At 44.5% G+C, this 12387-nt stretch overlaps 1 protein-coding gene across 5 annotated transcripts in view; it reads left to right on the forward strand.

Annotated features, from left to right (window-relative positions):
* SUPT7L (SPT7 like, STAGA complex subunit gamma) overlaps positions 1–11265 on the forward strand; it is a 15260-nt gene extending 3995 nt beyond the window's left edge. For all 5 annotated transcript variants that reach the window (XM_028724426.2, XM_028724424.2, XM_028724425.2 and 2 more), the window contains 4 exons: positions 843–1361; positions 4956–5280; positions 7125–7362; positions 9198–11265. In XM_028724426.2, coding sequence (XP_028580259.1) covers positions 949–1361; positions 4956–5280; positions 7125–7362; positions 9198–9460 — 1239 coding nt within the window. In that variant the 5' untranslated portion in view covers positions 843–948 and the 3' untranslated portion in view covers positions 9461–11265. The remainder of the gene's footprint in view (positions 1–842; positions 1362–4955; positions 5281–7124; positions 7363–9197) is intronic.
* The last annotated feature ends 1122 nt before the right edge of the window (positions 11266–12387 follow it).

Here is a 12387-nt window from a genome sequence, read left to right on the forward strand (position 1 = left end):
TAGGTGGGTGGAGGAAGCCATGGTGCCTAAAACAGCAGTGTGTAGAGAGGGTTTAGGCTTCTTACCCAAAGCTTTCTTAATGTTAAAAGCAGGCACCCCATTAGACCTCCCGGAGTTTTAAATGTGACCAGAGTCATGGCTTTTTCAGTTATGATTTGGTTCTCACACTAGTATTGGGGAACCTGAGTTCATCCCAGCCTTTGCCACCAACTCCCTCTCTAGCACTAATTGGAATCTATAGATCCTCTGCAAGGCTACTTTCACAGCAATTTATGTTTTTCTAGGGTATGTATATAACTTCCTAAAGAATATGTTGCTCAGCTTCTGATGAAGGCTGCATTATTACTCAGTTGAGCTTTTGGATGGTGAAAGAGAACGTGTGTAGAGAGGGTTTGGGCTTGTTACCCAATACTTTCTTAATGTTAAAAGCAGGCACCCCATTAGAGGTCCAGTATACCTGAAGGAGCGTCTCCACCCTCATCGTTCTACCCGGACACTGAGGTCCAGCACCGAGGGCCTTCTGGCGGTTCCCTCACTGCGAGAAGCCAAGTTACAGGGAACCAGGCAGAGGGCCTTCTCAGTAGTGGTGCCCGCCCTGTGGAACGTCCTCCCACCAGATGTCAAAGAGAACAACAACTACCAGACTTTTAGAAGACATCAGAAGGCAGCCCTGTTTAGGGAAGCTTTTAATGTTTGATGTATTACAGTATTTTAATATTTTTTGGGAAGCCGCCCAGAGTGGCTGGGGAAGCCCAGCCAGATGGGCGGGGGATAAATAATAAATTATTATTATTATTATTAATGACACACCTTTGGATTTTTCTTCCTGTCTTTCGAACCAGGTTAAAATGCCCACCCTGTTTCTGCAAAGGACCTGCTGAGTAGCTGCTCTTCCGGCGAGAGTCCCTTAAGTGATCTCAACAGCTTTCGTGCTAAGAAGCAAGCAAGATGCTGCGCTACTGGGGCGAGATCCCCGTCTCGTCCAGCCAAGCCAACCGCAGCTCCTTTGACTTGCTCCAGCGAGAGTTCCGCACTGTGGAGGTCCAGGATCCCCTGCTGCACCAGCCTTCTGCCAACAAGCCCAAGCCCACCACCATGCTGGACATCCCCTCGGAGCCATGCAGCCTCACCATTCACACCATCCAGCTGATGCAGCACAACCGACGGCTGCGCAGCCTCATTGCCCTGGCTCAGAGTCAGAGCCAGCAGCAAGCGGAGGGCATCAAGATGGAAGAAAGCGAGCCTTTGCCCACCTGCCCTGGCTCCCCACCTCTCCCCGATGACTTGCTGCCTCTCGACAGCAAGATTCCCAAGATGCCGTTTCAGTTGCGGCACAGCGATCCAGAAAGCGACTTTTACAGGTGCGTGATGTGGGGTCTTTGGGGGGTTGGGGGTTGGCCATGTGAGCTTTGGCTTTGAGCCACACAAATGTGAGGTTTCTTTCTTGTTACTGTGTTCTACACTGCTCAATATTTTCTTCTTTTAAACTGCTGAGTGAGCCCTCTGTTTAGTGGAATAGGCCCTCGGTGTTACCACATTTTAAACCATGGCCAACCTGTGACTCCTCAGATGTTGTCAGAGTCTAGCTCCCATCATGCACACATGCCAATGGTCATGGGTAATGGGAATTGCAGCTAAAAAATATATGGAATGCTACAGCTTTCCCATCGTGGTATAAATAATTAACAATATTCCTGGGCATTTATTCAGAAGTATCTAGCCTTGGTTATTTTCTGTATGGGCAATCGGGTTGGGTTAAGATTTCCTGCCAAGAGTTCCATTCCTACCTAGAGCCCCAGGGCCTCAGATATGAAGGTGGTTAGTTATATCCTGTGACCACCCCTCCCGTTTTGCATGTGAAAACCCCTCCTGTTTTGCAGATGTGAATTGGCAATGCTAAAGGCAAGGCTTGTTGACCACTCGCTCATAGGGGCTGTCAGTTTTACACAAGTGCTGATGGTTAAGGTCCAGCTGACATTGCTGCTGTTTTACACTGGCAGGCCAAGGAAGGGAGGCACAATGCAGAGAAGAATTCAGGCATTATTAGGAGGGAAGTTGGCACAGCTGAGCCAACATCAGAAAAGGGAAATAAAGAAAAAGCTCCCCATCTTTTTGAATCATTGGAGGTCACCCGTCACCACCAGGATCAGTAACTAATTTAATCTTGCTTTAAATCCACAAACATCCACCTTTTATTTTACCTGGAAGGACACGTTGGTCATATAACAGAATTCTGCAGTAATTCACTGGTTAGAAAATGCAGCTCAGCAGTGTAATGTTTCATAAAATTGGGGCAATTGCGAGAAGGCAATCTTCGCCTTCTTAAGTTGAGCATTCTGCTCATCTTTGGAAAGGCCTATCATTTCAGCCCATTATTTTATGTGAGTGAACCTCCACCGCTTCCAGATGCACCAAATTCTTTTACCTTGACATGCTGGTTAAACAGGAAATGGGCCACAGGATCTCTCTATTTAGAAAAGGGAAGGCCTTGCCTCATGTTAAATAACGCTTCTCATCACTTCAGCTGGGGGCATTTGACAGATAGCCTGCCTGTCATGTTCAGCGATCGAAACAGAAAATGACCCAGTTTATGATGCCTGAAACTTCATTAACCTGAACTCTGATTTATAAGGCTTGGCAGATTTGTCACTGTACTCTATTGAGAGGGGTAGTCTATACATCTTAGAACCAGATGAGAATGAGAAGATGGCGGAATTCCATTATCCAGTAATGTCCCCAGCCAGCCAAAATTTGATCAGTGATAGAGCACATGCTTTACATGGAATTCAAATGGCAAAACCATAAAATACAGTGTATAAAATAAGAGAAGCAACAGCAATACTATACAAATATGAATATGGACATGTTGCAGACCACCTGAATGAAGCTCACAGACCACTGGTGGTCCATGGACCACAGTTTGGGAGCCCCCTGGTCTACCCAGACTTTGCAGTGGCTCTCCAGGGTCTTGGACGGGATTTTTTGCCAGCCTTACCTGGAGATGCCGGGGATTGAACTTTGGACCTTCTGCATGCAAAGCAGATGCTCTACCACTGAGCTACAGCACTCCCCCAATATACTTACGTGGGATGGTACAGTTAAGCTGGCAGTACAAGGGGGATCCAGTCCATGCCAATCATATACCACCTTCCCCAAGCCCTTGCTGCAGGCACTGTGTCCCGTAGTAAGAATTGGAGGGTTGGCATGGTGGCAGGCCTGATCTGGAATTATGGGCTGTGTGCCCAGTTACCCAGCCCCATTGGTTTTTGAAACTGGCTATTTCAAGAACATGGAATGCAGCTCCCATCAGCACATTTCCTGTCTCCCATAATGGGTAGGCCCTGTCATGAACCCCAGTATGTCATGTGTTAGTGCCAGACCTGGATGATGCCCAACTCATTTCAGATCATGAGCTTGCATGGTACAGAATTTTTTAAAAAATACTTGAGTAGGTAATAGTCCGTACCCGACTTCAGCCAGGCAGGAAGGCTTCCTCTGCCACGCCGTAAATGTCAAAAAATCTGGACCAGGCGTCGTAATCATTGGCAACACTAGTGTGGAAACATGGAGGAATACATAAATACTGGGCCAGATTGAAGGTTATTGTGTTGATATACAAAGCTCTGAGCAACTTGGGTCCAGGATACCTTAAGGACCGCATGAGCCCTTACATCCCAGCTCGACCGCTGAGATCATCCAGAGGAGTGCTGTTAGTTGTCCCATGTGTTACAGAGGTCCAGCTGGTCTCCACTAGAAGCCAGGTATTTAGTGTTGCCGGTTCCATGCTGTGGTTCAGTCTTCCTGCAGAGATTTGGCAGGCATCCTCACTTTTGACTTTCAGGCGTCTCTTTGAAGAAATCTTTTTAAAAAATCCTGACGGGCCTTTGCTGGTGTTTAAATGGATGAACCAGCCACTTTAATGATTGCATGTATTGTTTTGATGGTGTTTAAGGCTTTACTGCTTTGCACTGCCCTGCTGTTTTATGATATAGCAGTATAGAAATACTTCTATAAATAGATAAAATAAATAAATAGTTAAGATACTAGAGCTGAAAGTCTAAAATAGGTTTGGTCTAGAAATACTTCAGATTAAGTTGGGGGGACTATGTGGCCTTCTAACAGCATTTGTTTCTGGCTTCCCAAGACACCTGTGATTTGTGTAGCAGTTGCAAATAATAATAATAATAACAATAATAATAATAATAATAATAATAATAATAATAATAATAATAATAATAAGCAGACACTGTTCAAACTTCTGCCCATCCCAACACCCTGCTGGGGATGCAGATCAGCCCATCCCTAGTCATAAAATTGATCACTTGATGAACTGGGTGTGTTTTCATGGTGGCTTGGTGTGTGTGTTTCTCAGTATCCTGTGTGTGCTTGGTGCGTGTTGTCTGTGGGTGTGTGATTGCATGTAAGAGTGTGTGGTGGCTGTAGCATTGCTGTCGAACAGCTCATGGAGGGTGTCTCACGGGTGAATGCAGCCCTTGCCCCCAAAACATTTAGTCATCCATGGATTAAAATGGCACAAAGAATTCAGCTCTAGATTCTTAAGCTGTGTAGACCCCCTTAAAAAGTAGGGTGCTTTGAACCTCACTGTAATTAACATGAATGTGTTGCCTTGAGGTAAAGTTGCAGGAGTTACATATCATACCTCAAAGCAAACACTTTACTTTGAACTCGTGAGAAATTTGCAGCCGTGTTCTCTTTGCTATATATATATATATATATATATATATATATATATATATATATATACTTCAAAGAAGCTAACTGTGAAGTAGCACCAAACCGTTTTTCTCAGGGGAGAAAAGTTTCCTTTGTCTTATGCCAGCCATCTCAAGCTAGCTAGAATGTTAAGCATGCTTGAAATGATTGTCCCAGGCGATGCTAGCAGGAGGAGCCCCATTTTCACCAAGTCTTTTGGGTTCTGCCTTGTCTGCTTTCAGAGGCAAAGGAGAGCCAGTGATGGAGCTGAGTTGGACCTCTTGCCGCCAGCTTCTCTACCAGTCCATTGCCACCATTTTGGCCCACGCGGGCTTCGAGTGTGCCAACGAGAGTGTCTTGGAAACCTTGACAGACATCGCCCACGAATACTGCCTGAAGTTCACTAAGCTGCTGCGCTTTGCTGTGGACCGAGAAGCCCGGCTTGGGCAGAGCCCTTTCCCGGATGTCATGGAGCAGGTCTTCCACGAAGTGGGCATTGGCAGTGTGCTCTCTCTGCAGAAGTTCTGGCAACACCGGATCAAGGATTATCATAGCTATATGCTGCAGGTGAGAAGGGAAAGGAAGCAGTATGCTCACAGCAAGGCAAGAGAACTAATTCCCATGGTTCTCATAGTACAGGGAAATCGTGAATGTGTTTTCTGTATCGATAAAGGCGAAGCTGTTCATTGCTCTGGGAGCTTGGGGGATAGATTGCACTGCACACCTGCAAGAATTGCTCTCTGTTGGGGAAAATGTCTAGCCTGGAGGGGCTTCCCATTGCTTTATCTCAAATGGGTACGTTCCTGCAGATTGCAATATATCTGTTTGCAGAGATTCCTGGAGTTCTCCTAAAGAGGTGTAGATTTATGAAGCCAATGGGAGAGTGAAAATAACAGCTGCTTGAAAGCTGCTTCCTATAATTCTCCAGGGTTACAGGAGCCATGGCAATATTGCTAATAATAACAATAATAACAATAATTTTATTATTTATATGCTGCCCATCTTGGCTGGGTTGCCCCAGCCACTCTGAGCGGCTCCCAACAAAATATTAAAAATACAAACAACCTCAACCATTAAAAGCTTCCCTTCAGAGGTCTTCTAAAAGTCAAATAGTTTATCTGTTTGACATCTGATGGGAGGGTATTCCATGGGGTGGGCACCACTACCAAGTAAGCCCTCTGCCTGGTTCCCTGTAGCATCATGTCTCACAGTAAGGAAACCTCCAGAAGGTCCTCACCTTGCTGCCTGGGCTGGATGATGGAGGTAGAGACACTCCTTCAGGTACACAGGGCCAAGGCTCCTTCCTCACTGTAAGAACCTCAAGGTCACAGTTTTGGAGCTCCTTACCATTCCAGTCAGCACCAGTGAACCTCTGGTGTGACCTTGGTGTTCTTATATTAGTGGTAAAAGGTAAAGGACCCCTGGACGGTTAAGTCCAGTCAAAGGTGACTATAGGGTTGCGGTGCTCATCTCACTTTCAGGTCGAAGGAGCCGGTGTTTGTCCACAGACAGCTTTCTGGGTCATGTGGCCAGCATGACTAAACTGCTTCTGGGGCAATGGAACACTGTGACAGAAACCAGAGTGCACAGAAATTCCGTTTTCCTTCCCACCACAGCGGTACCTATTTATCTATTTGTACTGGTATGCTTTTGAACTGCTAGGAGCTGGGACAGAGCAATGGGAGCTGGGAGCTCACTCCGTTGTGTGGATTCGAACCGCCGACCTTCCAATCGGAAAGCCCAAGAGGCTCAGTGATTTAGACCACAGCGCCATCAGAGTGGAAGATGGTTATTCTTCACATGTTCTTGTCTACTGAGATAATGCTGGGACACAGACTTAAGACATTTGCCTCGCCTCTCAGATGTGATTCCTGCAAGGGGATTCCTCAAAGAATTTTGGGATCTGATTGTTTTTAAGGGGCTCAGTGTTCTTCAGAGACCTACTCACAGGGCAACAATTTTCAGAATAGTTTAACAGTCAATCCTTTTTCCCAGGGAAGCCTGGGTATTTTAGCTCTCAGACAGGAATAGGGGTCTCCGAGTAACTCGGCACCCTTAACAAACCACAGTTCTGTGGATTCTTTGAGGGAAGCCATGACTGTTTAAAGTGGCATGAGGCATGAGTCTGCTTTGAATGCATAGTGTAGATGTAGCCAAGCACTCCATGCACAGAGACACATTGCCTCCCCACTCTGCACAATCCAAGCCAGTCAGGCAGGAGCATAGATGGAGGCAAGCCCATGCTGGGAGAAAGATAAGGCCTTCTGTCTCCACCATAGCCCAGCCCAGGCTCCATCTTCCATCATAGACAACTTGCCTTGGTAGGGGTGAGCTGGTCATGAAGGAGATGGATGCGAAGCACCTCTGTCACAAACCACACCTTCTTATCTCTGCCATGTGGTTACCGACAGGTAAGCAAGCAACTTTCTGAAGAGTATGAGAAGCTTGTGAACCCTGAGAAGGCAGCAGAAGACATGAAACCTGTGAAGATCAAAGAGGAGCCAGTTAGTGACATCACGTTTCCCATGAGTGAGGAGCTGGAGGGGGATCTGGCATCTGGGGACCAGTCTTTGCCTGTGGGAGTGCTTGGAGCTCAGAGTGAGCGCTTCTCAGCCAACCTGGAAGCAGAAGTGTCTCCACAGACTTCAGGTACATGGTTCCTTTGCATGGTAGACCCTTGACTCATAAAAGAAGAAACCAAGATGCTTCTAAGTGCTGTGTTGATCCTTGTTTTGAAATGGTAAATGCTACAAAGTGTGGCTCATCTGAAGGCAGAGCCTTTGTAACAGTGCTAGTAGAAGGGAGATACTTGGATATTAGTTTAGAAGTTCCATCATTTTTCACATTTTTGGTTGTCTATTGAGCCTCTTGATTTTTAAAAAGTGGTGAATAAAGCTGGGGGGGGGGGAAATGTTGCTACAATCAAGGGAACTGTTGGTGATGAACTGGACCCTTCTGCCTTCAAATTTGCAATAAAATTTAGTGAAGTTCCTAGCAGTAGTTAAAATAAAGTTTGAAAACGGAATGTTAATCCATTCTAAAGGCTAAGCAAACAAAGGGCAATAGTCTTTATAATTTTTCATCTTTGATGGTTGTGAAGCCTATTTCATTTCATTGGTGTGAATCCATTGTGCCATGCAATTAAGAAACCCAATTGAACCCCCTCAAAACATTTCATGTCTTTTCTCCTATTAACTTTAATCTTAGCTGCATATGTAGCTAAAGGAGTCTAGATATCCCGCTCTGTTTTAACTTCTAATAGAAGAAGAAGACTGGGCTTTGAAAACACAAGTCTGTTTGTTCTGCTGGGGCTCATTGCTCTTGTGTATGGCCTCTCAAATGTGAAATGCAGCCAGGGATCCCTAAGTCATTTGGGGATGCAAATGATTCCACTGAAAAGTTCAACGTTAGTGCTTTACTGCTTGAGGGAAGAGGCTAACATTCTAATAGTATACAAAATGCCTTGTGGTTCTCTGATGGTGGATTGTTGCTTATCAATTAAAAATGCCATTATTCTGCTCTTTCCCTGACAAGTTCTGTAGGCTGTTCACCAAGTTGCTGAAGAGTGTCCCACCAGGCATCCAGTGGGTACTGTTGCCTAGAGCCTTAAAGCTACACTGTCTTAGGATGATAAAATGGCTTTTTAACAGGTTGTCCTTTCTTGTTGGACGTTTCCTCATCTCCAGGATTAGCAGCCCAGCCTCCATTGAGTACATTTGTTCAGCACAGTTCACTCTTCTTAGTTCACAGCACAGTTCACAGCACTTAGTTCACTTTCTCCTCAGAATTTCCCAAAACTTCTGAAACCTTCCATATATACCAGGCCTGGGGAACCGATGGCCCTCCAGAGGTTGTGGGGCTCCCACCATCCCCAGCCAGCATGGTCAATGGAAGATGGGATTTGCAGTCCAATCACACGTTGCCTAATCCTGATATAAAAATAAGACTTCATGAGTAAAGTGTTAGCAGTTTTTATACAGTGGTACCTCGCAAGACGAATGCCTCGCAAGATGGAAAACTCGCTAGACAAAAGGGTTTTTGGTTTTTTGAGCTGCTTCGCAAGACGATTTTCCCTATGGGCTTGCTTCGCAAGACGGAAACATCTTGCAAGTTTGTTTCCTTTTTCTTAAAACCGTTAATACAGTTGCGACTTGACTTCGAGGAGCAACTCATAGCACGTGGTGTGGTAGCCTTTTTTGAGGTTTTTGAAGACTTTGGTGATTTTTGAAGCTTTTCCAAAACTTTTCCGAAACCGTGCTTCGCAAGACGGAAAAAATAGCAAGATGAAAACACTCGCGGAACGAATTAATTTCGTCTTGCGAGGCACCACTGTATGCCAACTCCCTATTCCGTAACATGTTATTTATGCAGACTAGCTAGTCTACCTGGTCTCTTGTTTTCATCATATCTATGTTTTGTATCTTTTGCTCATCTGATGAGTAAAGTCTCTCTCTTTCTCTACCCCCCTCCCAACTGCCTTTTAGGTGGCGAAGTGAACACTTCCCCTCTCTGGAACCTTCCGGTGAAAATAGAGCCACAAGAGAGTGAGGAGGGCCACGTCCATGGGCACCACGGGGTCCTGGGCAGCGACGTGTTTGAGGAGCCCATGTCAGGCATGAGTGAAGCTGGTATGCCGCAGAGCCCAGATGGTTCTGAAAGCAGCTATGCTTCTCCTTCCCCTGACAGCCTAATGGGATCATCACCGGTCTTTAACCAACGCAGCAAGAAAAAGATGAAGAAGATGTGAATTTGTGCTTGAAAGCGATGGCAGCGCAACCTGCTGAATTGGAACCAGGAGCCACATAGGACTCTGAGCAGCCTCAGCCTGAACTCAATTGTGGTGTCATTGGATGGTTTGGCAAAGAAGGTTGGATGCAGAGAAAAGGGCAGCTGGGTTTTTTATCGTGTCAGTACAATAACATTTGGTTCATTCCATAGTGAATTCTAATGGAAATTTGTGATCCAGCTAGTGTCTTTTAAAAACAAAACAAAATAAAACAAAGCAAGACAGCTGTTTGGTGCTTGCATTTATTTGTGATATAACTTGAATAGTGACAATAATGGTTTTGGTTTTTTTTTTAAAAAAAACACCCCAAACAAACCCTGCAACAAATAGTTGACAGAATGTTTAAACTGAATCTGAGATGGACTTTTCTAAGAAATGGAAAATTTGGAAGAAACTTGAGTTCAGTATCAGATAGGTAGCCGTGTTGGTCTGCCATAGTCAAAACAAAAAAAAATTCCTTCCAGTAGCACCTTAAAGACCAACTAAGTTAGTTCTTGGTATGAGCTTTCGTGTGCATGCACACTTCTTCAGATACACTGAGACAGAAGTTGCCAGATCCTTCTATATAGTGAGAAGGTGGGGAGGGGTATTACTCAGAAGGGTGGTGGGAATGGCATTTTTCACCTTCTCACCCCTTGCTTTTCCCTGTAAGACCTATTGCAGTCGTTAAGAGTCGTCAACAGGCTCATCACAGCTATCTGCCAATCACCCATTCCCACCACCCTTCTGAGTAATACCCCTCCCCACCTTCTCACTATATAGAAGGATCTGGCAACTTCTGTTTCAGTGTATCTGAAGAAGTGTGCATGCACACGAAAGCTCATACCAAGAACTAACTTAGTTGGTCTTTAAGGTGCTACTGGAAGGATTTTTTTTTGTTTTGAGTTCAGTATGAATCTGTGTGGAAACCATAATCTGTAACACAACCTAAGTGGAATTTATGGAGTTCTTTGGACTACCATAACTTTATCTTTTGGAAGAACAAGTTCCAGATGTTGTATTTCTGTTGATATTTTTGTTATTCCTAATTGTGTTTCAATTTCATTGTGCCGAAGCTGGATAAATAAGATGTAGATACATGCTGGCCTTTGTATACTTTCCCCTTTAAAAAAAGAGTACAAGCATAACCTAAATTCTGCATCAGAAAAAGCTGAATTGTGTGACCTCTATTAATTATGCAGGTTAAGTAAATTTTCACACTGTTTTTAAATATTTCTTTGTCTTTTGCTAGTCATATGGAGGAACAATAAATTGCTGAGGCCTGGAGCCCTGCCCTAACCTTTGGGCCCTATGCAGTTGTATAGAATTGCAGAATTCACCCAGTCCTGCACATACCTCTGCTACAACTGAATGGAACCTGAACTTTTAAAAACCAATTTAGATGGTACCCTGCAGATTTAAAAGCTTCGTTCATGGCTTTGTAAGATGAAACACTTGGAGGACTTCAGAAATTGGCATGCTATGTTCAGGTGTAATTGGCCTTACTTAAATCAGATCTCCTTTCTCTGAAACATTTACATATATTACCATCAGATTTCCTTTAAATAAGAGGTGTGATTATAGGGTTCTCTAGAAAACTTCCTTTGGACTCCAGAAAGCTACCTTAAAGATTTCACATGACCCATCATTTACCTACTTACGTTTTAAAATGTGGTTAGTGTTAAAAAACAGAATTGAAAAATGGTAATCATGTTCTCTAGCTGTGCATTTTTTAAAAAATGAACTGGCAAACTTAGTTTATAAAAATAATAAATATTCCCCTGTGATACCAGGAGTGCAGTGTTAATGTCCTTACTGAATTTGAAATCTTAGAATACAAACATAATGTGGTCCTCTAGCTGGGGTAGGTGGAATTTAAGGTGCAGACATAGAGAGGGAGTCCATAGGAACTTTATAATAATGATGTTGCACTGCTTTAATCTTTGGTTGTTTCCAGAATTCCTGAAAAACGGGGTGCATCACTTGGCTTTTGAAAAATAGGGGGTCCTCAGTAATTGGCTAATTGGGAACCACTGTGCTAAACCTTGTTTGGTTATATCTTTGCCTTTGATCTTGCTAACTCTCCTCCATAGTCTCCCATTCTCTGAAATTTACTTTGACCATTCTGCATTACTCTCTCTTACACCTGGTCAATCAGCTCCATGGGGCCCACTTGGCTGGATTATAAAGCTCTAGTGTCCCAGGCACTTCTTCTGCAAGGATAGACTATTGAGAACTTGCTCATTGAATGCTGAGTTCCAAGGCTTGTGATGTGGGAACCAAAAGATGAGTTTTCTCTTCTTACCTAGCACTTGCTATGCTCCACACTACTAACTTAGATCTGTTTTATACCACTTAATTGTCATAGTGTCCTCCAAATAACTCTGGGAATTAGTTTTATAAGATATATCACTGGCTGAGAATTCGTTTAGTCATTCTCAGGCTCTGCTCACAGAACTCACAGTTCTCTGAATGGAAAGATGAAGATATCAGAAGCCCCCAAGGATAGGTATTGGGACCTGGGCTTTTTAACTTGTTCATAACTGATCTAGAGTTAAAGGTAAGGTAAAGGGACCCCTGACCATTAGGTCCAGTCATGACCGACTGGGGTTGCGGCACTCATCTCGCTTTATTGGCTGAGTGAGCCGGCGTACAGCTTCCGGGTCATGTGGCCAGCATGACTAAGCTGCTTCTGGTGAACCAGAGCAGCGCACGGAAACGCCGTTTACCTTCCCGCCGGAGCGGTACCTATTTATCTACTTGCACTTTGATGTGCTTTCGAACTGCAAGGTTGGGAGGAGCTGGGACTGAGCAACGGGAGCTCACCCCGTCGCGGGGATTAGAACCGCCAACCTTCTGATCAGCAAGCCCTAGCTTAGCAGTAAGCAAAGAAGTGGTAAAGTTTGCTG

This window comes from Podarcis muralis, chromosome 3 (assembly GCF_964188315.1).
Source record: "Podarcis muralis chromosome 3, rPodMur119.hap1.1, whole genome shotgun sequence".
In the NCBI taxonomy this organism is placed as follows: domain Eukaryota; kingdom Metazoa; phylum Chordata; class Lepidosauria; order Squamata; family Lacertidae; genus Podarcis; species Podarcis muralis.